The 25,212-nt window shown below is 38.7% G+C and overlaps 1 protein-coding gene across 17 annotated transcripts in view; it reads right to left on the bottom strand.

Moving 5' to 3' along the window:
* The window catches only part of CADPS (calcium dependent secretion activator), a 427,320-nt gene that overhangs the window by 123,537 nt on the left and 278,571 nt on the right, over positions 1–25,212 (bottom strand). For 10 of the 17 annotated variants that reach the window (XM_057507990.1, XM_057507963.1, XM_057507964.1 and 7 more), the window contains exons 12-14: positions 12,307–12,443; positions 8,578–8,765; positions 6,516–6,674 (exon numbers count right to left, since the gene is read on the bottom strand). In XM_057507990.1, coding sequence (XP_057363973.1) covers positions 6,516–6,674; positions 8,578–8,765; positions 12,307–12,443 — 484 coding nt within the window. The remainder of the gene's footprint in view (positions 1–6,515; positions 6,675–8,577; positions 8,766–12,306; positions 12,444–25,212) is intronic. The other 7 variants (XM_036878136.2, XM_057507996.1, XM_036878137.2 and 4 more) reach the window with 1 other exon arrangement.

The raw sequence follows: 25,212 nt of genomic DNA, 5'->3' as shown, positions 1-25,212 counted from the left end.
ACAGCAAGCTTTAAGCTCCAAGCACTACCAACAAGGGGTAAAACTCCAGCTGAAGTGGGGATATACTTTCTCTCCAAATGCAAATGTCCGCATATGCTGGTGCAGGCACCGTAAACATGATATATTCTCTCTCTCCAAATGGATGCATGCCTGAAGACCACATTATGGATCCATGAAAATGTCCTTAAACAAGCATATTAACTGAATCCTACTTACTACTAAATTGTTCCAGCCCAGAAACAAGAGACCTTAAAGAGCTAGAGTGGAACAGAATATCTTAGTAGATGTTCCTTGCAATGCTCCCTAAGTAGAATATTTAGACCAAGCACACTTTCTTTAAAAGAAAAAAATGACTTCTCCTAGCAACTCTTTATCCTTACAACTTTTAGAATACCTTTGAATTTAATGCTAGCTTGGAATATTTCCTTTTGTCTCTTTCAAATGGTTAATAAACTACAAATTCAATATAGCACCAAAGTATTATCATCTCAAAAAGAGACATCCCTGCTTGCTCATCTGGCTGGTTTGTATAATCTCTAGGTCAATTACAAATTGTAATTAGGACTCTCAGATCCCATAGTCACTGCTTCATTATTAAAGCCAGCCTTACCCTTTCCTGCTCCTCCCCCTCCAGCCCATTGCCCTTTTCTAATTATGCCCTGATGCCCCGCGGCTCAGACACGCTGCTAAAACAAATATATCAAAGTGTTTGTATCACAAAGAGTAAAATAGGAAGTAACAACAAGCAGTTTCTACAATATTACAAGTGTGCATGGAAGCTTCTAAAGGTTGGCTATTAGTCAACTTAAAAATGGGGCTTGGAGAGGGCAAAATTATACCTTGAGGTGTTTTCTGACTTGTTTATTATTTTTCTAAATATGTAACTATGAGCCAACAATATCAGAAGGTGCCCTCACTCTATTAGAAGGATGGGAGTGACTAAGAAGTCTCTCACAGCTGAACAATCTCTAAGAATATGGATGCTATTAACATAGGACATTCAAAGTGGCTCAGGTTCAGACCAGGTACCAAATGAAGCAAGAAACCAACCTATGAATAGAAAAAAAAATTGGTATAAAATGCATTCATTGCAGAAAAGCAGATTATTTTTTCCGGAGAGAACACTAATTTCCAAAACCAGTATGACAGAGGATTTTTCTTTGAGGACTAAGAGCGTAAGAAATGAATTGCTTTATTTCTAGACCAACATAGGCAATTAGGCTTCAAATTCCACACCAAACATCCTGTGTATAAACTGCTAAGTGGTCAGACCAGTAATATGAGTGGGTTTTGGTATCACACCCACCCTGAAAAGGCTGTGACATTGGGAAATGTTTTTGCACCAGTGAATTCAATGACCACAAGATGACACACTGTTGGAATTTTAGAAGAGAAATGCACATTATTTGATGGTTTGCTATGGGCTAGAAAGATTGCGCTGACAGGATAGATAATTCGGTACATTTTAGAAGATTTTATGTCTGAGTTGTAAAATCTGCTATTGTCATGGGGCAAATTTCTCTCTCTCAGGAGGAGTCACATGGGTTAAAAGTTAGAATACAAGCTCTACAGACAGTTCTTCCTTCAGATGCAGACTTTTACTTGAAATGTGTTTGGACTTTTCCTCTCTCTCTCTTGCAAGCCCTTCCTGTTAAGTAAAGCTTCTTCTTGAGAATTTAGGGAGCATGATGCAGCTACATGCAAGGCCGACATGGACGCAGACCTGGAAAGGCAACTAGCTATGTGCTCATGTCCTTAAGTGCAATAATGTCTATGTCAGTGTGCAACTTGAGACCAAGGATGTGGGGGTCGCTGTCATCCCCCATCCAGGTTGCCCACTATGTTCTGTATTCAGAGGTCAGTAAAATGGGGCTAATCTTGCTGCATAGTCTTCTCTCTCTCTCTTTTGGGGAGGGAGAACTAAAAAGCACCAGACGCAATGTCATTATGGGTATATGTAGGAGAGAGAATGGAGAGAAAGGAAGAGAAAGCAGAGAGGAAGATAAGGGAGAGGCAAGATTACAGTGAAAGGAATAAAAAATATACATATGCAAAAATTACTCATTTACTTCCAGGCAGGTATTCACAAAAGAGACATAAGAGAAACTTACGCGATGTGGACTGGGAGTGAGGGACCAACAATGCAGGCAAGTATGTGGTCAATAAGGCACCTGCTGTGGTCCAGGGGAAAGAAGACAAAGGTGTGCCCTCTGGTAGGCAGTGGCATTGAGGAGAGGGAGAAGTGGATGGGCTTGAGACACACTTACAGGCATTGGCGGGGCACGGTAATTGAATCTTTGTGATGTGCTGAGGGAGCAAGAGTTGTCAGGGATGGCTCCCAGGTTTCTGTCTTGGACAACTGAGTGGATGGAACCCCTTACTGTCTTAGGGACTCTGGCGGAGTAACAGGAGAAAGCTGAGCTCCCTCTGATTGTTCAGTTACTCGAATCTAACCCGTAGGGATCACATGGTCTCTGCACACAAGCAGCACCTTGGCTCCAAATACATTTCCCCAAAGAATCCTTGGACGTGTTTGCAGAGATTTTTAGGACTTGTGCCCTCTTACATCTGCTTGCAGACTCATTAATCTATGCAGCTTACTTTGGATTGGGGTGGTTGGCATTATGGATTTGTTAATTGCTGATACAATGTACTTTCCATACAGGCCATATGTGAGGAGCAGCACTGGCATTCAAAAAATGTTAAATAATAATGTAAATGAGAAAAATTTCCAAACCCAATAATAAAAGGATCCAAGGAACATTGACGCAACTTGCAGTCATCGGAGCTGTTTGATTGCCTTGTCACCGTGGGACAGTGACCAAAGAGATGCTAATCTAAATGTCATCTACAAAGAATACTAAAAATATTATGGTGAAAATTAAGTACTGCAACCTTAGGAGCTGATTTGAAAATTAGAAGATAAAGCGATTTACATCTGTGGATTTTGTGATCGCCAAGTGCAACCAGCTGAACATACTCACATTTTCCTTTTCTTTCCTCTCTCTTTGAGAAAATGGGTTCAGTTTTAAAGAGCTGGCTGGCCCAAACTAATTTTCCTTCAGTCAGTGGTTCTTAAATGTTGCTACATATTAGAATCACTTAAGGAGATTTTTAGAACATAATGGTTAGGCCATATCCTAGAGTAAAATCAGAACCTCTGCAGGTGGGGCTAAGTCATCAGCATTTTTGGGGGCCTCCCCAAGTGATTCCAGTGTAGCCAAGTTTGAGAAGCAAGGCTATAAATAAGTGGGATCTGTAGACCAAATCCTTAAAACTACCTGGGAAGGAACTGATTAAAAGTGCAGATTCCCAGCTCCATCTAAGACTTGCTGAATCAAATTATTTGAGGATGGGATTTAGTACTCTCTGTTAAAAAACAAACAAACAAAAAAACTCCTTGTGTGATTCATATGCAAACTAGAGTGTGAGAACCACTGTATAAGTTGAAAATCAGTGGTGGCAACTATTATGCCTTTAGACACAGAATAAGTCTGTGTAAAAGAAACAGAAAATCCAGGTAAAAAGGAGAAATGTCAGCTCATCATTTTGGGGCTTTGTTTGCAGGGGGCTATCTTGTGCACTGTAGGGTATTTAGAAACATCCCTGGTCTCTACCCACTAGGTAACAATGGCACCACCCTTTCCCAGTGCGACAATAGAAAATATCTCCAGACATTGTTAAATGTCCCCTGGGGAAAAAAGATCACCTCCAGTCAAGAACCACTATTCTAAAAGATGCCAAACATATGGCTGGTTCCATATCTTCTGGGGCTTGGAATTGTGAACAGCAAACATCTTCTTGATGGACCAAAATGTGTCTACTGTTGATTAGATGTTTGGATTTGCGTAGGCATAGTTTTTCACAGAGATGTGGCATAGGCTTCCAGAGAAGGTGGGAGAAACTCGGTCATTAGTACCTGAGCAGTCACTAATTATTTCTTGTCTTCAACTTTGGCTCTGCCTTTACCTTGGGGATGCTGAGTTATTAATGGGAAGAAAGTTAGTAATTAGGTAAAAAGCTATCTTCTACCTAATTTGAAGCTGGTTGTGAGATGGCAATAGGAATGGGCTCCATTGTTCAGTTAAATTCAGTTAATAGTCCGTTTGTTTTCATAAATCATAAATTACTTCTTAATCTGGGTCAAAGAATAGATAATGTCTCCACGTGCAAATAGTATTCACTGCTGTGAAAGAATTTAGGAAATGGTTTCCACAATACCAAAAGGCTGTGAATTAGTGTTCACAGGAGACTCTCTCCTCATGTGGTCTCAAATTCCACATATACTCTGGCTTTCTCCACAAGACCAAGATTACCAGATGGGCCAAACTGATTCTGGATATCTTTAGGGCAAAAATGGTAAATTCTTTATTAATTCAGTTGACTTCTATAGTATCTCATCTGGAAATATTGAAACTCATTAAATAGCTGAATTTGGCATCCCATGCCCCACCCTGTGCTATTCCTGGGCAGGAAGTAAGGCAGAGAGATTAAAAAAGCAAGGTTCAAAGTCAGACAATCCATGTTTGAACTGGGCTCACACACCTATTTGTTATAGATCAAGTGACTGGACCTATCTGAACCTCATCTCCCCCTCTGTCAGATGAGAATAATACTACTTATCTCATAGGGATCTAATAAGGATAAAATGAGATAATACATGTGAACAGCACTTAATACAGTGTCTGCTATATAATAAAGCAAACCCTTATTAAGTGGCAGTGATTATCTTTATGTTCATTAAACTTTACTTATGAAATTTTACAATGGAGTATTTCATTTGTTGTTATAACTCATAGAAGATAATTTTAGAGGTTGATGGGGTATTACAGATGTTATGATTCTATGTGCTCATTTTTCAGATGAGAAGACTAAGACACAGAAATGAGATATGATAATCTTAGATTTATGTGGATAAAAAATCAGATTTTTAGAATCTATGTACAGTACTGATGTTGGACAAAGGGGAAGAGCTTTGAACTCACATTAAATGGGTTTGCCATTTAATTTTCAGTCATATAGTTTCATCATCTGCAAATCAATGTAAAAACAGCTAACCTGACAATGTTATAGGAAATGAGACAGAATGCATGGAAACACTTTGTCAGCCACAGAATACTACACAAGTGGTATTTAATATTATGATTTCTTCTCCATTAAAATAATTCAATGCAAACACAGACCCTGGGACACATAAGCCTCTTAAAGTACCATTCAAGATCCTTCTGAATAGTTTTTCATGGCCTGGAAGAGGTCAGGCTCCAAGTGTGGCCATTTATTCTCTGCTCTGTTTCAAGACTGAGTATGCAGCACCTTGGACAGCAGCCAGGGAGCTCATCTCAGGCACCTGCAACATTTCTCTTTGCATTTTCTTACTGGCTACAAGCTGCTATTGCCTTGCAGTCTGGCCCTCACAGGGAAATAGAAACAGAAACTTTACGTCACCTCCATCCTTACATACTTCATGTTCAGAAGATGGGCATCCAAAAGGAACCAGACCTTTGTTTGGCTTTCACTATTGGACCCGTATATACTGACTGACAGCCTGCCACACTGTTTGCACAGTGAAAGTTGGTATTTTCACTCAGCCTGCCTACAAGTGGACCGACCATATATATTTCAGGACTTAGAAATATTCCAGTGAATATATTCATATCAAAGCATAAAGCTCACCTGCCTGTGAACTTGTAGCTTAGCAATGCCAGGGTCCAAATATCAGTTTCAAAATCACAATGACAGAACTGAAAATGTTTGTGTTAATTTGAAGTGAGTGTAGGGAGGGTGAAGAAGGACATAGGATAACGGTGGAGTTACTGTAAACCTAGTTTAAAAGGGAAAAAAAGGCCACCAATTTGCCATTTTATCACTTCACAAAGAGAGCATCCCTAAGGACATAAGAAATAGGAGAGGACAAACATAATTTAGAGCTTAAAATTGCCTTTAAGGTGAGCTCATTATTAACTGATTTTGCTAAGGGCCATTAATTTAGTGATAGGCTTTATTTTGTTTCTTCTTTATGCATCATTATTTGGAGATAGATTCCTTTCATGAGATAAATATGGAACTGAGGGAGGTTTGCCGAAAATGACAGAGCTACTATAAATGTATAAACCCATCTTATGCCAACCCATTTTATTTGCTCCTTTAACATAATTTCAAAATTATAAAGCATGGGTTGCTTATTATGAGTGACTTGGTAAGGTACCAGACCCCTAACTAGATGCCACTAAAAAAGCAATCCGACTTATGATTCTGTGCAAATATTGCTCAGTTTTTTTCAATATGAACATGTTTTAAGAGTCACTAGACACCTCAAAATCAGTCCTAATACATGGTATTTTTGTCCATTGCTAGGATTTGTTTTTAAAATGCACCTCTGAAAAACCTTAAAGGAACAGAGACCAGGAAAACACAAAGCTTGCTGTTTGCTAAGGTGGAGGCTGTGCCACAGATGAGGGGTAGGGGAAGGTCACAGACACTGAAAAACACTAGCCAATATACACATAACTTCTTACCTTTTGGACTCTGGATTTGCCTGGGTTTTGGGATCTTTTCTTTTTTTGGATTCCTTTTTGGTATCTTTTTTAGCCTCTGGTTCAGATGGGGAGGGAGGTTTGCTCCCTTCAGGGTCTGTATTTGGTAGCAGCCCACTAAGATATACATGCATTTGTTGACTTTGGAGAGGGGGTGGTCACATGGGACATGCACAGAGTGTGGCCAGCCACGGGAGAATCAAGAGCAAACATACATGCACAAACAAAAGAAAGAAAAAGAAGGATGCATCAAACAGCAAGAGCAAATGCATTCAAACTAAAATAATAAGCAAAAAAAAAAAAAAGGATACAAACTTGCATAAGGAAAATCGGAACTGAAAAGAAAATAAGAAATCCAAAACTGTTTCCATGACAAGATGTATAAACGTAACTGTGAATCAAGTGGCAGTCTTACAATATGAAATCCAGACAATGTGTATCATAATTCATGATGATGTTTACCAGGGAGTTTACAAAAACACTTCATTATTTTATAACACTTTCTTATTCAGTAACATATGTAGAATACAGTGTGACAACCCAGAGAATATAATGCAACTTCTCTCTCTCTTTAAAGAATTCAGTCCAAGAGGCTGTAACAGATAGTCATCAAAGTGTACATATTTATAAAAAGAAGAATTATGCACAGATACTCCCCAGGTATCAAAGATTTCATGAATATCCTTTATGCGAATAAAAGGTCATGTGCTGGGCTAGCGAACCTTATAGCAATGAGAGATGATGAAAACCTTGTTGCCTGTTAAATATTCGAAACTACAATGCTATTGTTATCTAGCTCTAAATGTTGAAGTTGCATTTCATACAACCTACCACATCAGAGAGATGAAAAACAGAGAAGAAATTCCACAGATAATTCAGAGTTCTAAAGCTTGCAAAGATAGAGGCAACTGACACAGTTCTGATTTAAAATAAATGCATAAATTCTGGATTCTCTCACATGTGAATTTCCCCACAGCAGCAACTTTTTCAACTCAAGCTGTGCTTCTGAGGCCACCTAGTTTCCCCTGAGTGTGCGTTCCCTGGCTATTGACTGAGGTGGGCTGGGGTAATGTAGGCTTTTCTTTATAGTGATGGGAGGCTACATACATTGGGACAGTAAACTGGCTTTGGTGCTGTGGAAATGTATTCCATGTCTTCAGAGCCAAATGGTAATGTTCTTAAATTATTTACTGCTTTGCATTATTCAGAACATGTCTCTTTCCCTCCAGGAGCTGGGCAACGTCTAAAGAAAGAGAGTTCTTAGTATGAAGTTAAGAAAACTGATGTTCTGGTCTTGCCTCTAAAACCTGTAAAATGAGGGGGCTGGTCACACTGTGATCTCTGAAGTTCTTCCAGCTAGTGGTTACATTACAAGCATTGTGATTACCTTTGCCTCCCAGCTTCTAGCTTGTTTCAGCTCTTGAAATGGACTTGGCTTCCTCCTTCTGCAGGGCATGTACACATTGCACCTTTTACCTGGAACCACTTGGCTCCTACACATGCTTCAGTTCTCAGCCCAAGCTCACTTCCTCAAGGAGGTCCTCCCTGCCATTCTGCCACCTCAGCTGAGTCACACTCATTTATTAAATGCTTTTGTGGAACTTTATTCCTCTTCCTCAGAGTGTCAATCTCTATGCACTCTGTTTGGTGCCTAGTTTTTGTTCCCCATATATGCTGAATGTGTACCAGAGTGCCTGACACTCAGTAAGTAATTATTAAATACTTATGGAAGGATTGAGAATAACAATAAAGGTTAATACTTGTTAAGTTCTTGCCATGCTCCAGGCATTGTGCTGAGGCCTTTATTCTACTTGCATCCTCTCCACAACCCCATGAGGACACTATCATCCCTGTTTCATAGATGAGAAAACTGTGGTCTGGTTTTAATTACCATCCAGTGTCCCTGCTAGTAAATGGAGGAGCTGTGACCTCAGGGGACGTAGATGGACAGGGTTAGGGATGACTCTCAAAGCAGCATCTGTCATAAACTGCTGCCAGGGTCTTAAGCATTTTTTTTCAGAAATATCTCTGGACATGTGCTTACCTGTTCCCGTGGACATGGGATGCACAAAAGGCAAAGCTGTAGTGAAGGAGGGTGGGGTCAATCATGGCGCCATTTTCTGCCCGTTCAAGCAAGTCTCTGAGGTAGCAGAGATGTCGGTGACACCCTCGGACTCCGTTTCGGGCACAGTACTCATCTAGGACAAACACCTGGCCAGGACTGAACCAGCCCTATTTGGGGAAGACAGGAGAGACTTTCTTTTAAATACAGGTTGTTTATTTGTTTTTGTCTTTTTTTTTTTTTTTCCTGGAGAATGGCTAGAGTTGGGGGTAACTGGAGAAGGGGGTTAAAAATTAGCCAAAGCGAACACTTACTGATTACTTATTAAGTGCCAGCTACTGTGCTGAGTGCCCTGTGCGTGCTGTCTGCTCTCATCCTCATGATAGCCCTGTGAGGTGGGTACTATTATCCCTGTCTGATGGTTGGGAAAACTGAGCTCAGGGGACATGGCATTTCTCGAGTATGCTAGAGCCAGTGAGTGGTGGAGGTGGACTGGCAGACAGCATGATGCCAGAAACAGTTTCACCCACTGCTCTAACACTGAGCCGTACATTTTAGGAGAGTGTTGGAGGTGGGGCAGGGTGAAGTCTTGGTTACTGGTAAGAGAAAATAGGAGCATAATGCCTAAATTGGTGTAGCACTTAACTCTTGACAAAGAACTTTCTGCTGAGTCCATAGCAACCTTGTGAAGTAGACGGGGCAGGTTTATCTTCATTTCTTAGAAGAGAAAGTGAAAATCAGGGCTGTTAAGTGACTTGTAGATAATACAGAACAGACGCAGGACTCAAACCCAGCTCTGCCCTACTCCAGAGATCCTCTCACTTTGGAAGACAATGTTGTTTAAATTTTAAAATGAAGATAGTAACATAACTTTCCAAAGAGAACAACATAAGTTTTCAAGGTGTGACGCAGATATGGTTCAGTTAAACTGAGAGGAGCAGCTTCATGTGGCCTGGTTTAGCATTTTGTTTTATTCTTTTATTGGCAATTATTAATTCTCTTATTATTTCTTTGCTTGATGCAGGATCAGACACAGTTCTCCTATAAAAGAGAACATGGGTAGAATCTCCAGCTCCGAGCAGATTGGGAGGCACAGCTGGATAGAAACTGCTGCCTCCATTATGCAATTAAGAAAACAGATGCTCAGAAAGGCCAAGGGACTTGTCCCTCAAGGTCACTCTTGGGCCAGCCCTGAAACTAAATCACTTCTCTTGGTTTGATAACTTTCTAAAGCAAGAAATACAGGTTTCCCCCATTATCTGAAAGTAGAGCATGCCTATGAAACCTTTTGTAGGCCAAATGGCATTAAGCAAAGAAGCAATTACCATTTCATAAAAGTGAAAATCCTCTTTGGATTCCTTTCGGTTAGGGAAAATGGGTATTCATGTAGGTCACGGATCAAAAGTGAACTTTTGGATAGTGGGGGGAATCTGTAAACCAATTTAGGTGGTACTCTGTCAGATGGGAATTTTGGATTCTTTTAAATATAAATTTAATTTTACTTAGAGGATCTTCTCTGAGTCATCTTTTGAATATTGGTCTGTCTTGGGAGAGAAAAGGGAAAAGGGGAGAGTGACTGGGGGCAGGTAGAGGCTACAGAAGTACAGTGATGGAGGCCTCTGCAAAACGCTAATCTTGTATTAGTGATCCGGGGAATCTTCGATTGACAACATGCAGCTCAGCAATGCATCCAACGAAAGACGGCATCTTTCCTATTTCAAATTATAAGTTACTGCCGAGGGCGGGAGAGTAGTCGAGGCAGTGGGCTGCCCCTATAGGCAACTTCTTTGCCACTCCATCTGCTACCCCAAATGCTAAATCTTAGAAACAACACTGCTGTGAAAGATTAAAATATATTTTCTACGACTCAGATGACACCAAGTCTTTTGTAGATGCCAAAATAGCTGCTTTGAAAAGAGTTGAAGAAATATCAATTAGGAACTCAGTCGAAGACACAGAAAAATTTATGTATCCCTGCTGGTCGGTCTCCAAAACTAACTGAAAAAAAAAAAGATCATAATAATGAGAAAATGGAATATATAGAGACGTGAGATAAGGTCCTTTTAATTGAGGTTATTTTTTTGAAATTTTAGATGATTAATAGGTACAGGTATACAAATGTGGAAGGAAACTATTTTATGTATTTATAATTAATTTTGGATTTTGGACCATATTTTTAAGTCTATATATGACTAATAGCAAGCAAGCTTTGAATTTTCATTTCTGGCTTAATATTTCAGAGGGTATTTATTAACTCTCCTTAGTGATTAATTTGTTAGTGAAAAAGAAAATTGTTTTAAAAAATAATGATTTGAAAAAGTCCTGAAAATAATACACCTAAGAAATTCAAGAGAATAGGAATTATACATAAAAGGGAATGATTTAAGTTCAAAGGCATATTCTTACAAGTTTCATGAATGCAGTTTATAATTATGTGAATAATCACGTAATTGTAGGAAACACATTTGAGAAAAAATTGCCTTGCAATGCAAGGTAAGCTTTTTTTTTAAGTCAAAGTTATGCGTTCCTTTCCAATTTGGCAAAGTTCAGACTCTTCTGATGAAGTGATTTTAAACCCGAGATCATCAATGAATCTTTTATGAGATGAAGATTAATAAATTATTCCACATAATCCTGTTTCTGTTTTTAAGAATATTTTATCTACTATTTTTAATATTTTAGCTTCTGCTACAGAAAAAAAGGTATTTAAAATTAGAATAGATTTAGGATACAGCCATGTCATTTCTTAGAAAAGAAACAGATTTTCATTATAGTCATGTGAATATCAATAATATGTTAACCTTGGTTAATTCTATTAGTAACATACAGGTGAATTAACCTTAGTGTTTGGAGCCATGAATGAGGATTTTCCTCTGTGTAAAGTCATTTCATCATTTCCCTTCACCTTTCTCAACTATAAAGTGAGACTAATAACATTTACCTTTAAGAAATGATCTAACAATCTATGGTTTGCTGAAGGAAATAAATTGGGTGTTTTTTAAGCTTCTGAACTTGATTAATAAAAAGCCCAAAATGTATCTTCGGAAATACAATAAAGACTTGACAGTGGTTTCTTGAATTTAAGTGATTTGAATTTAAGCTTAGAACAGTATTTCAAGACATATCTATCTTGCAGAAGAGCTGGACTTTTAAAAGTCTAAAGCACCATAAAAAATTCCCCTGATGGGTGAAAAATGCTTGGACTACTCTGAAGAAAAAGAAGCCACCCAAACAAACAAACCCAAACCAGTTTAGCTTATGAAAGGTGAAGTAGAGCTTATTTACAAATCATTTTAATTTTTAAAAAATAAAAAGAACGCCTTCATTTCTGAGACAGGAGCCCAGGGTCTTGGCATCTGGGATAGGGAGGGAATTGGATCTTAATGTCTAAGAAACTGAGGCAATTTTTTACAAGTTCTCCACAAGCAGGTGCCAAACTCGATCACCCTCTTGAGAATATTTCACATGTTGCAGCTGAAAAGGGGGAAGCTCAGACAGGGAGGCAGGGGAATTCGATTCGACTCTACTGATAACTTCCTCCCGCTGTTTTCTTTCTTTGGTAAGTAAAACTATCTCAACCCAGGAAATCAAGAGCACATTTATAATTGTAATGGAGAGAAGAGCTTCTGACATAAAGGTAAAACACAAAATTATTTTATTTTAAAAAACGTTATCATGTTAAAATCGCTGTAGACCAAAGGATATACTTGCCAGGCAAGAATAGGAATCATTAAGTCTGTGATCCAAAGTAAGGCGTTGCACCATCTCAAAGAGGGAAGCGTGGTCAAAGTTACAGGGGTTGGAAGAGATAAATTCGTCCATGCCATGTTTCTGAGCTCTATCTGCGTCTGTTCATTTATACATGTAGAGAGAGATACAATTTAGAGAAACACATCACATTTTCTCTGACATTTCAAATACACAGGAATTCACTACGCATTATGAATGCTAGCAATTTCCCTGTTGCCTCCCACCATCATCTCCAATATTCTCTTTTTACCTCCCATTGTCAACTTGCATCACTTACTGGTGAGTTCATTGCATTTAGGCAAAAATATATTGGCATCAACATGTTTATCAAATGATCACAACTCCAGAGCATTTATGGTGTTCTTTAAAAACTAAGCACACAACCGTAACTTCACCTGCATTTCACCAAACACTGAAAGCAGATCGGATCTTTGTTTATAAAAGCCTATTTAGCTTTTTAGGTTTTTAATAGATTCTGCCATTCCAGTGGTTATGTCTAGAGCAATTTCTCTACAATTATTGGGATTATCTGGAAAAAGGGTTATGCTGATTTTCAGCAAAGTGACAATATTTGTCTCCTCCCCTTCCACATCCCGGTTGCCAATTTGGTTTCACAAAAGGTTGAGGTCCCCACCCTCCAAAATTAAAAAAAATAATAATAACAAAAGATTTTCATTGAAGCCTGGAGAATAAGTTAAATGGGAGTTTAGTTTGTGACAGCTGAGAACACTGGCTTATAGTGTGCTTACTCAGTTAGCAAAGCTTATAAAAGAGACAAACCAATTTACTCAGCAAGGGCTATGATCTGCCGTTTATTGTGAATTAATAGTCTCAATGTATTCACACTTTTCCTTACAGGGTGAAGGCTATAGCAAAACCTCCTAAAGGCTAACAAATTAATCTCAGTATGTATAACTAAAATACTCTGTACTCAATTGGCAAAATAACTCAGAGTATCGAACTCAAGTGAGACCCTGCAATTTTCAAAGAGGTAGGAATGAAGGTCCTAGACATTAAAGGAATTGGCTCACTCCACCTCGTATTTAGTCACTTTCCTTATATGCAGACGGCAAAGAAAAAGAGTCATTATCATCATTATCAAATCAAGCACGAGTTTATCCATCCCCTTGCATGCAATCCTCTACTGGAATATGGGACCTGCGGGGGGCAGTAATGCTGTCTGGACATGGGGAAATCAATTTCTGACCTGAGAGGGTGTTTGGATAATATTTTCATTTGTGTTCTTTATCCCATGAAGTTTTGTTTCTTTTTTCTCTCACAAGCTTGGGGGATGGCTGAAAGCCTGGGGTATAGTAGCTGTGTGGCTTTAAGATGACGATCTCTCTTCATATTATTGATTTTGTGTATTGTTCAAACCTAAGTGCATGGTATGTCAGATTTATACCTTCTTATTGTTTGATTTTTCAAATCTTCAGTTATTTTTCATAGAAGCAGCAAGTGGTCAGTGTTTGAACAGGATGAATTGTTTATGCCCAAGACGCACACAAGCAATGGTTTCCAGAAGGCAAGTGGAGGAATATTTTAATAGCCAAATTGCTTCGCTGGGGTGAAAAAACACAAGCCTTTGAAATAGATATCACAAGTGCAAGAATTATACTAGAGAATCTGAAAGAATCCTCTTTGTTGTGTTAATTGCCTCAGATTTGTCTTCAAGACAATGCTTTTAATTTGAGGTTAGGTGGCTTTATCTAGGAGGATTCTTTTGTTTGTTTGGGTTCTGAGATATCTCTCTCCTTTTGCCTTAGGATGGCTCATAAGAGAAGTAGCCAGGAAGTTGGTGCTGCGGAAAAAGCTAGCTGCTGCTAAAGTGTATGTATGAGACTCCTCTGGCCCAAGCAAGTATCTTAAGTCTGCTTCAAATTTATTTAGGTCTCCCTTGGCAGAACGGCACTCCTGCAATCCAGGCGGCCCCTCTCCATCCCTTAGGACAGATTCTGTTCTCTCACTTCTATCCCGTCAGTCCCAGGTCATTTTAAGTTAAGATCAACAGAAAGTGGAGGACATGAATTGCTCATCCTACTTCATCTTCATAAAAGCCTTACCCACCCTGCGCCTCTCAATTTGAACAGATAGATGAGGCATTTTGGCTGGTGCCAGCTTTGTGCTCCCAGATTACTCGGAAGGCTGCAAGCTGACAAATCGGCCCGGGCCGTACTTTGTCGGTTTGGCTCTGTTATTTTATTGCTCTTCAATTATGATGGTGCAACTGGTCATTTAGCTCAGAGAGGAGGGGCTTCTTTTGTAGCTGTTAAAAATATGGCACATGTTTGAAGTCTCTTACCCTTTATTTGTTGAACCTCTGGAAAACTTTACTGTGAGCTACTTTGCCTTGCTGCCCATTCAGGAAATGGATATGAAAAGGCAACCTGGCTACTCGGCAGAGACCTGGATACGGACCCCACGGCTTGCCTCCCCAACCCATCACAATACAGCTTCTCGGAGATAATTCTTGGCTGAGAGTACATGTAAAGAACAATTTTACGTTTTACTTAAAAGCAGGCTTAGAGAAAAATATGCTTAAAATCAGCCTGTTTTCCTTTTCAGAAAGCAACCTTATCCACATAAATATTCCTTTTCCTTTCTTTCTTCCCTTCCTTTCTCTCGGTCCACATGTAGAATGAGCCTGGGACTGATTCGGGAGGTCTGGATTCTAGTTTGATCTATGTTTTTAAGTAACCATGGGATGCTGGCTGAGTTGTTAATCTCTCTGTGCCTCAGTTTCCTTGTGTGTAAAATGAGCTGATCTTTCAGTTCCCTTTCTGCTGTCACTGTCATTTAATTATCCTGAATATTGCTTGCACACCTTCTGTATGTGTGGGATGGAGCTTAATGTGGTGGGAATTTCCAGCAAGTAAAATGAGCAGTCCCTGGATTTTGCCTATAAAAATCATCATTTATTCAGAATTAGGCTCATTATCTTAATGGTTCCAACAACTCAAGAGTACTTAAAAGGGTGGCTGGCTCCCATGAAATCACTGAGTGTTTCATTGAGCTTATCATATATATTCAGAAAAAGAGAGAGGAGCAGTAGGCTGGGAAAGCTATTTGAGTGTCAGTAGAAGGGGTCTAATTTTTCAGCTCCATCCAAGCAGGGTTTTTTATTTTTTTCTTTGATATTCCCAGCACCTAGACCAGTGGTACTTGGTACATAGCAGGTACTTGATAAATATGTGTTAAAATGATGAATTTATTTCATTAAAATCAATAAATTCACTCTTTAAACAAATATTTTATATTTCTTAATTTTATGGAATGTTGATACACTAAATTCAGTGGGAACAGTTCATTCGACCTAGGATAGTAGGTGGTTAAGTGTGTAGGCTCAGTGGCTCACAAATTCTGAATTTGAGGCTAGGTCTGCTATCACTAGGTATGTGATGTGAGGCAAGGTGGTTAGTATTTATGATCCGATTTTCCTGTTCTGTAAGTTGAGAACAGTGTTTGAGTCTAGCCTCAGAAGGCTGTTGACAGGACCTAATGAGGTAGTACCTCTAAAGCACCTGGCATCTGGCACATAGTATGTGTTCAATAAATGCTAGCTATGAGTGAACAGGCAGGCTTCTTGGTGCTCCTGAAGCCAGTTTGTTTAATGTTCTTAGTGAGCCAAGGATGTCTGCATTTACAGCTAATGTTAGTTATAGGTTGCATCTTAACCATATTGTTTCTAGGAAGCTGGGAGTCCTTCCCAATTTCTCTGGTTTATGCTTCTCCTCTGCCCCTGTAACCAAGTCTTGTGTTCGGTCTCTGTGGTTTTGCTGGGTTATGCTCTAATTTCTTTGTGGTCAGAACACACAGATAAAGTTGAACCCCTTGGTAGATATACATCTCTCAAGGGCATGTTTCTAATCTATTATTTCCCCCACCAGCTCCCAAAGGAATCAAGTCCTTAGGAGGTGTTTATAAACTGACTTACTCTGACACCTCCATCCCAGGAAACTTCCTATTGACTTTATTAAGGAGGCACACACATGGGGATTCAGATGGCATCTTGCAAATCCAAAAGTGGGAACATGTGCTCTTAAGAGAAAAAAATCTTATAGAAGGAAACAGAATTCTAGGTGCAGGTGTCTTTGGGTACCATTCAGACTGTCTGCCTGTGTCTCCATACATGTCTAGGACCATATGCATTACATATGTTGTCTATTTTAAAATAAAACACTGCAGTGGTCCAGCTGTTCCAAATTCTGTTTCAAAGAACTTGTGGGTGCTTCCCAAACAACACCATATAGTCATTCTTGCACTGTCCCAGTCTGTTCTTCTACAGTGCTGAACATTCAAAAATACATGCTCCTTGCAACTCCATTTTCCCCTGTACAAACAATTGGAATTGGTTGATTACAGGGAAAGAAAACTCTGCTGTTGACATTAGCGAGGTGAAAACAGCCCAGAGCAAAAGTATGAGAAAGCTAATTCCTAAATTCAGGACACCGTGGGATCACTTCCTTTGCCAATGTTTGGCATGTATCAAGAGAGTGAAAATGAATTTGAATACCAGGTTGAACAAAATAGAATTAGGAGGGTAAAGTGGCTGCTTAAAACTTTAATGATGTTTGGATTGTCTCTTGCTTTGGGAGGTGCATACCAATGCTCTTTTTCATTAATATGTGTTCTTTTTTTAAATTTATTTTTTTAAGGAATCAAGGATTGACTGCATTTTAAAACTGAACAGACCTGGCTGAATAGTTCCTAAGTCCTGCATGGCCTGCAAGGGCTCCAGACCTACTGACAATGGGGTACATAATTTTAAAGGCTCGCAGTTAGGGCATAATTCAACACATCTTCCCAACAATGCTACTCGTTTCACTTCTGGAGTTAAAATGCATAAAGATTTTGAAGTCCTTAATAGCATGGGCATACAGACTGACTTCAGACTAAACTGAGTTAATAAAGCTGATATTGGTATCTAAACTACATTTAGAAACTTAAAGCACTATCAGGGGTATCCATGACACAGAAGCAGGCTGATGGACATACAGATTTATGGAAGGCAAGTACATTTTCAAATGGAAACTAATAAAAACCTTTATTCCAAGTTTGCTCAGAAACAATATTGCTGTGGCATTTGAGGAATGTTGGGAAAACCAGTTCCCAAATGATAGGATTATGTAAGTTTTATACTCTGATTTAATCTAGTTCATTAAAACTCAAGTGTTGTCCCTAATTGGCCCACCCTACCATTTATGTGGTTCTTTAACTGACCATGATAATTAGGTTCATTTCATGGTATCCTTTTCCTCTTTCTCCTTCCCAATGGGAGAAATATGTAATATTTTTTAATGATCTCTTGTCTTAATAGCAAGCATATTTATGTGATCTTGTTTCAGATATAACAATTTTTAGATAAGTTTGCAAAAAGGTCTACCAAATAAATGTAATTTTCTTGGGGGCACTAACATAGCTTTCAAATTTTCATTTTATTGAGATTTTCCTATTATTCTAACAGCTAAGGGAATGAAGACACAAGGTCAAATCTCTTTTTATTTTGTGATATTACATTTGGAACTTTTTATAGGCTAGGGGAAGAGAAAATCTGTTGTTTAAAATAACTATGATTGCATTGCAATAAAATTGTCTGAGAGAGGTCCTTTCTCTAAATGAATCCCTTTTATAATAAGCCAGAGGTAGCTGTTTTATCACTGGAATTTAGAGCACGGTTATGGCTGTTGTATTCTTGATGGATGCTAGAGGCAAGAGAATAGGTAACTCTAAAGTCACTGTGAACCAAACTGCAAATTAAAAGGTGACTTTGTATCTTTCTTATATGGAAAATGTGTGCTTGTCATATCTGCTTGACAGTATAAGAGTGAATGTATGGTTTGGACAATAATGAACAATGACAGTAGTCAACCTCATCAGAAGACATGAAATAAAGAAATGACAATGACTGATGGCAGCTGGATGTTTGCAGATTTTTCTAGAAGAGCTTTTTTGGGCATGATCAAATAACCAGGGGATGTTGTGCTCTGCCTGAGCTCTGCATTGCAAGAGAAAGACTGGTCCTTCCATGCCTGCTGCCCTTGAGCAACAACTTAATTCCTTCATGGTCCCTGTGACTAAATCAAGCTAACTGGCATGGCCAAGAGAAAACAGCTTCTTAGAAGCTATCAAGGACCACATTGCATTTTACAGAAATCTTGAATATAAAAGTACTATGGCAATATACCCAAGGGGATAAACATAAGATATCTACTTCAATGTTAATTTTATAATTTTTATAACACTGTTCCTTTGAGTAAAAATCATAACAGATTTTGTCACTGATCTCAAAACAAATAAATAAATGATTTGTAATCTTCCCTGCTGTAGTTAATTGCATTTTCAATTAATTTGCAGTTTTGTTGATGGTTTTATGTTCCCTGTAACATGAGCAAAAATAAATTTTCTAGAGTTGACTAATTAATAATGTATCTTACCATAAATCATCACATGATGTGAAAATACTCAGCCAGTTAGTGAATAACATGCTAAACATGTCTGAAGTAGTTAAGAAAGAAATGAACCTTCATTTAATATAGACTACTTAGATCATATCATGGTGTTTGGAAAATTTTGGACCTGACTGTGGTATTCTTTTAAAAAATCATTTACCTTCACCATGAGAAGGAAAGTGATTTATGGTGTGGTTTGGGTCATGCAAAGTAGGTTAATATTGAAGTAATTGTTAGATATTGCATTCCTGCAATGTAGCAATTGCAAGTTGACAATACAAGAAGATACGACAAAAATCTTATGAGCTAAAACTATAGAAAGGAATTAAGGCAAAGACTGTTTGGAAGTCTACTAGGATAGCAATGCGTTGTTGTGCAAATACATATACATTTGCTCAGAACAAAATTCATTCAGTCATCTATTCATCCATCCTTTCTTTCATTCTTTAAAAAAAATATAGCAAAATCATAAATTCCCACAAAGTTCACATTCTATGGTAAGCTTCTAAAAATGCCTCATGAGACATTCAAAGGAAAGTAAAGTTAAATTAAGTATCTGCTTGGAGTGGTGAAAAAAAAAAATCTGTCTGCTAGCCAGGGGTACATTTATGCAAAATAAAAGAAAAAAAGGGGAAAAAGAGAGCAAATTAAACAAACAAAAAGATTTAGAAGAAGGGACTATTATTTAATGGTCAGGAGGAATGATATGACCTACGACTTCTAAAATAGCATTCAGAATATGCAAGTACATAGTTGCCTGCTCTCTTGACCTATATTTCTAGCTCCCTCTAATGTCAAGTCTTCCCTCAGCACATTTTTGGTGGACAGCTTTTTCTTATATGAATAAAGGAACTGTATACTCACTCTGTTTTATTAGTAACTCAAATAATGAAGAGAAAGATTTCTCAAAGTTTTAGAGTTTCTTTTCTCTCTTACAGTTGTAGTTTTTGAAAAATTAATACGAATACAAGTGATGTCGAAAAAGTTATTGTTGCCATTGTTCTTGGGGGAGTAGCAGAGAGGAATTTGAGAGGTCACAACCCTCCATGGCATTGTGAGATGTGAATCCAAAGCTTTTGTGAACACGCTACATGGACTCAATCATGTCCTTTATTTTCTGGGTTTGTGTGTGGCAGTCCCATGTATTTCAGCTCTCCTTTCAAAAGTTATCCTCTATTGAGTCTTACTTAGAGCACACCATCAAGTCAGGTAGAATTAATTCTTTAGTGTTCAAATAATGCATTACTTTATTAATTGTATACTGCAATTTCTTGAAGTCTTGCTCAGTCAATATCTTTGGGTTTCCTATCCCACCTCTCTACTTGCTAAAGTATCCAGGGTTACCACACCATCTGTATGCTCACCATTCTAATCTTCAGAATAGGAGAGGAAAAACAACACCCCCACATTATCAGAGTGCAAAATGATCTGTTTTCAGGCATTAAGCAATCAGGTAGCTGTGAATTCCATGAAACAGAGGCCATTATTTGCCATTTTGTTGTGATGTTAATTAATATTCTTGGAATGAAAAAAATAGGAGATGTTAATGGTTGGCTTTACTCAGAGGATCATTTGATGCCAATATGAAAGCCAAGGAGAGGAGGCAATTATGCACACATCACATGCATCCTAGTTTCAGTATGGAAGCTTACATTTCAAACCTAAGGTCAGGAAAATAACATGAAAAGTTTTACTACAAAGTCTAGACATGAGGAAGATTTAAGAGGAGAGGGGGGAAGCACATTGCAGGTGTCAGATAATCTAGTCTGATTATCTGAGCTGTGCTAGCTATGGGGGAGCACTTACCCTTCAGTCCGGCTAGAAGTTAGCAGGGTAAGAAGGAACAAACCAGAATAACATAAAGACTAGCAACAAGGCTCAGGAAAGCAGACAGGAGTTCTAACCTAGCAGCTAAAGTTCTTGGGTTTGAGCAAAGATTGAACAAGAAAACTTAAATGAAACCAAATAAGACAAAACCAAATCTACCCCCGCCCAGACCACAGTAACCAAGAGCCCCCTAACTGCTGAGGACTGTTCAGGTGGTAGAGAAAATAGAACCATTCTCCAAAACACCCATCTTTGGGGATCTATGATGTGATTAGCAGTTATTAGTTGAGAAACAGACATTAAAATGAGACTCATTGCAAGTGATATACCAAATAATCATTGACCAAATGGCAAAGCTTAACGTACCCTCTCCCCCGAGTCTGCATGAGAGCAGGCATACTGATTTTTACTGTTCCTCTAACACGCTGCACAGGGATCAGGTGTCTCAATGAGAGGCCACTTGGCAACATCCAACTACAGATGTGGACTTAATGTCCAAGGTAAGCAACATTGGCCTCAAAGGTTGGAAAATCACAAGTATTTGTTTAAAAAAGTTATATAGCTAGGCACTGAATCAGTTTTTTTCAAGGTTTAAACATCAACACAAAAAGAGGGGGGAAATTAAATCAACACCACCACCACACACCAAAAAAACCACAAAAGAACAAAAAAGTTTTAAAGTTTGGTGGAACCCTCCCAAAATCATTGTAGAGTCACATACAAACTAATGAATAGCAGGATCTATTTTTTGTTTTGTTTTGTTTTTACAATTCTATATAAATACTCCACTCCACTCTTTCTTAGACGTGTCTTTTCATTTTGAGCTTTACAAATTGCAAAAAATAAAAACTGTTAAACTGAATTTAGAAAGACCCAAATAAACTCACAATTACTCCTGATTTCCCAAACTGTAAAATGTTCCATTCTCAAGTTTCCCTTGAGCAGACAGCGACATGACAAGACTGGAGTGTTTATTTTTTTCTATCCGAAAAACTCTCCTTTCCTGTAGCTTCCCTTTGCTATGTAAATACTGATAAAGTGATTACAAAGTCAACTCATTGAAAAGTTGTTCTTAAAAATTATTCACTTGCAAGAATGTCAAATACTTTAAACAAATATTTAAAAACAGGATCTGATGAGCTGTGTACAGAACTAAGTATTTAACAATGACCCTTACCTTTTAAAAGTCAAGGAAACCTTTTAAAATGCAATACTTTATGTTTTTATTTTTTGATAGAGAATCTGTGATTAACTTAATGTTTGTGATATGACAATTAAAACAAACAGGCTGAGAACAAAATATAAGTGAAGGATCCAAGCTATTTATTACTTGTTGGGATTGTTTTTAATTTTTCTATAACTCTGCTTTGCAGTACCAGGGAACCAACCCATCCCAGTTTGCCCAGTACTGGGGTTTCTGGAAACATAGGACTTTCAGTGCTAAAACAGGGGAGTCATGGGCAAATCTTGATGAGCTGGATGTGCTAAGTATGAAGCAACACTCTGAGTTTGACTGAATTACCCACATATAAGGCATGATCTGTTTAATAGTGATGGTCTGAATTTAACAAATTACATGCAACTGTGAAGTGATTGTGACATAACTGTTCTGTAGCAGCCAGCACTAAAAATCATGATATATCCCCTACCTCCAGCCAGGTTTTGGCTGTTCTGTGTAACTACTCAGTAACACTACAGAACGTACAGTTCTTGGTTCTTTTTATTTTTCACCTTTCCCATGGAGTTCATATGCCCCTAACTGCAAACGATCAGGTGTAGAGGGTTGGTTTGGTTAAATGCTGACTAGATTCCTCTGCTGGTTTCTACATTATGGGCACAGAAGCCTCCTTTGCTGGTACTCTGCCAGCAGTTTTTATTAAGTTCCTAAACTAGCGATAGATAGAATCTGGAGCAGTGGTGAGGCTCTATTTCAGGAACAGTGAAGGAAACATGACTATTGAGTTCAGTAGTATTGGACTGAAGCTCTGAGTAAGGATTATTGTCATTTATTACAGGGTCACAGTGTACGGTTGTGCAGACTGGACACTGCACAACTCAACAGGTGCCATTTACATTTTTGTCTGTGTGAAAATTGCCTCTTGTAGTGCACAGTCTGCATAGCTGAAAGTGGTGGCCTTGCTCTTAAGGAACCTGGTAGGTGTGTCCGGGCCTCACTCTCCAGAGAACCTCTGTTCCTGGGCAGTGATTAAGGAGACAGAAGGGAAGAAGGTGGCCCCACCACAGGTACGGTTGAATCCCAGAGGCATGAATCATCTGACCTTCTCATTCATCTCTCAGCCTACCTCACAGGTTCCCTAAGGAGAATATTGCTCACCACCCCCCAAATCTAAACCCTTAGAATTTGCTTTGGTTCCCTGTCAACTAGGGTAGTGACATACATCAAGCTTATGAGTACTCAAGCACATCTTCTGGCTGATGTCCTCGCGTTCTCATGTCATGGTTTAATGTATCCTGTGGTCAGTGGGGGATCTAAATCAAGAGCCCCTGGGTACTTCCATGAAGAGACAACCACCCTCTCTTCAGCAGCCTCCTTCAGTAATCTTTTTAAAATCAGTATCTGGTCTCCATTTAATTCTTCCCTTGGATATCCTTCCTCTTTCCTATACTGGTGAGGAGCAACAGGGGCTAATTACAGACAAGTAGTAATTTCTTATTCCAGGCAGATACTTTCAGATACTGAAGGCAAGGTAAAATGACGTCAGAGGAAATGGAGATTCTGTGGTGATAAAACCAGTATCTTGCAAGTATCACCTACGATACGTGTTTTATGAGGTTGATTTGGATGGTGAGTATAATCAGAACTTTTTTCCCCCGATACACAGGTAGTTCCGCTTCAGAGGGATATGATAGGGTATCCCTTTTCCAAATTTATTAAAAAGGAGCTTGCCAGTCAATGTGAAAGGAAGGCTTTGATCACAGAGTCATTTTTAAAAAAAATTAAATATGTATTGGGTATGCTTTATCTCATCTAAGGACTGAATCATCAGAAATAGATGTTGCTTTCTCTCTTTACTGCTTTTAACTAAACTGCATGCCTCAAATGATAGTGAAAACAAGGTGACCGGGAACTTGTAGTGGTTGTGGTCGGGAGGACTGCTCCTCCCCCACCAAGTCCCTCCTCGACCTCTTCCTTATTCTTTCAGGGTTTTCTGGGTGATTGTAGGGTTATTTACATTCCACAGGGAATGTGTCTTCTTTAAGAAACTGTTAGTACTGGACAGGAATTCCTGGGAGCGTCTGATGGATACTATTTGTCATCCAAAAAGAGTTTTTCTCCATCAGCAAGGGTGTTGTAGGTTTAAGAACATAGTCTTGTTAGACAGAAATGGACATGGCAGTGGAATTACTGGAAAAGAGAATTTGCTTCTATTTAGTTGCAATAGCTCCAATATAGGAGGGAGTATGTAAAAAAAAAAGCCTGTGTTAAACAAAAGTCAAGTTTCTGTTGTGGGGCCTTTGCACTCCCTTTGCCGATGGCTGCAGTTCTCAGTTCTCCATCTGCAGATCTTTGTGGAGCTGACTCCGTCACCTGGGCTTCAGCTCAGATCGCTTGCGCCTACTATTCTCTTTCCCCACTCAGCTACCAATGCATGACTTTCTTCATGGTATTTCTTGATGTCCTAAACTATCTTATTTATTTGTTGACCTGTTTGATGTCAAGACTCCTCACCTGGGACGCAAGTTTCCAGAGAGCAGGGTCCCTGTCTGGCTGTCTCATGAGCAGCTCTCAGACCCCAGAAGCTGTGCAATGCACTGGACTGAGTGAGTGGGTCCTGTGCTGAACTGAGGAATCACCGTGATTGCTGCTAGAAATGACTTGTGCCTGAGCCTCGCGACTGATTTGATATTCAGGGCAAGGCAAGATTTTCTATTTAGGGTGAATATTTGTAACTAAAATGAATGACTTTATTTGGTGCGTTATATTTCCAATGTTTCCATTTCCTTTGTTGAATAAATGTCTCCAAGTATATGCTGGATTTCACCTTCCCTGTGTAGCAGAAGTGTTGGGAGATAAAACCATCCTTGCTAGCAAGAAGACGTGGTAAAGGGGTAAGAAATTAAGACGGATGCAGGTAAGAGGAGGAGAAACTGGAAATTGGGGCTGTTTAAGGAGAGAGTTTCATTTTTGGATCCTGTTATTTCAGCTCAGAATGAGATGTTAGGTACCATGTTTCTGTTTGTTTGTTTTGTTTGTTTTGTTTTTTCCACTGCATGTGATAATGTCATCACTTATTTTTAAATGATTCTAACTTGCAGATTTAAATTTACTTCAAATTAAATTTACTTCACATTAAGCCCTATTTTAAAATTAGCTTTAATAGGAAAAAACGAGGCAAGGGCATACATAATCTACTCTCTTTGAAGGACTCAAACAAGTATGTGTTTGGTTATGAATTCCAAACTCTCCAAAACAAAAGGATGAAAATCCACCTAAAATATACTTTCTTTTGTTTAGTCTGGGGGGAGATGTCAAGTATTGCACTTTAAAATTAATTTCATCTAAGATTTTTGCCCAAACTTTCCCCCCCTGAATTCACTATCATTTTCATGATTGTATGAATCCTTAATA

The sequence above is a fragment of the Manis pentadactyla genome, chromosome 1, assembly GCF_030020395.1.
Source record: "Manis pentadactyla isolate mManPen7 chromosome 1, mManPen7.hap1, whole genome shotgun sequence".
In the NCBI taxonomy this organism is placed as follows: domain Eukaryota; kingdom Metazoa; phylum Chordata; class Mammalia; order Pholidota; family Manidae; genus Manis; species Manis pentadactyla.
Note: the sequence above shows the minus strand (reverse complement) of the source record. Positions and strands in the feature narration are given on the sequence as shown.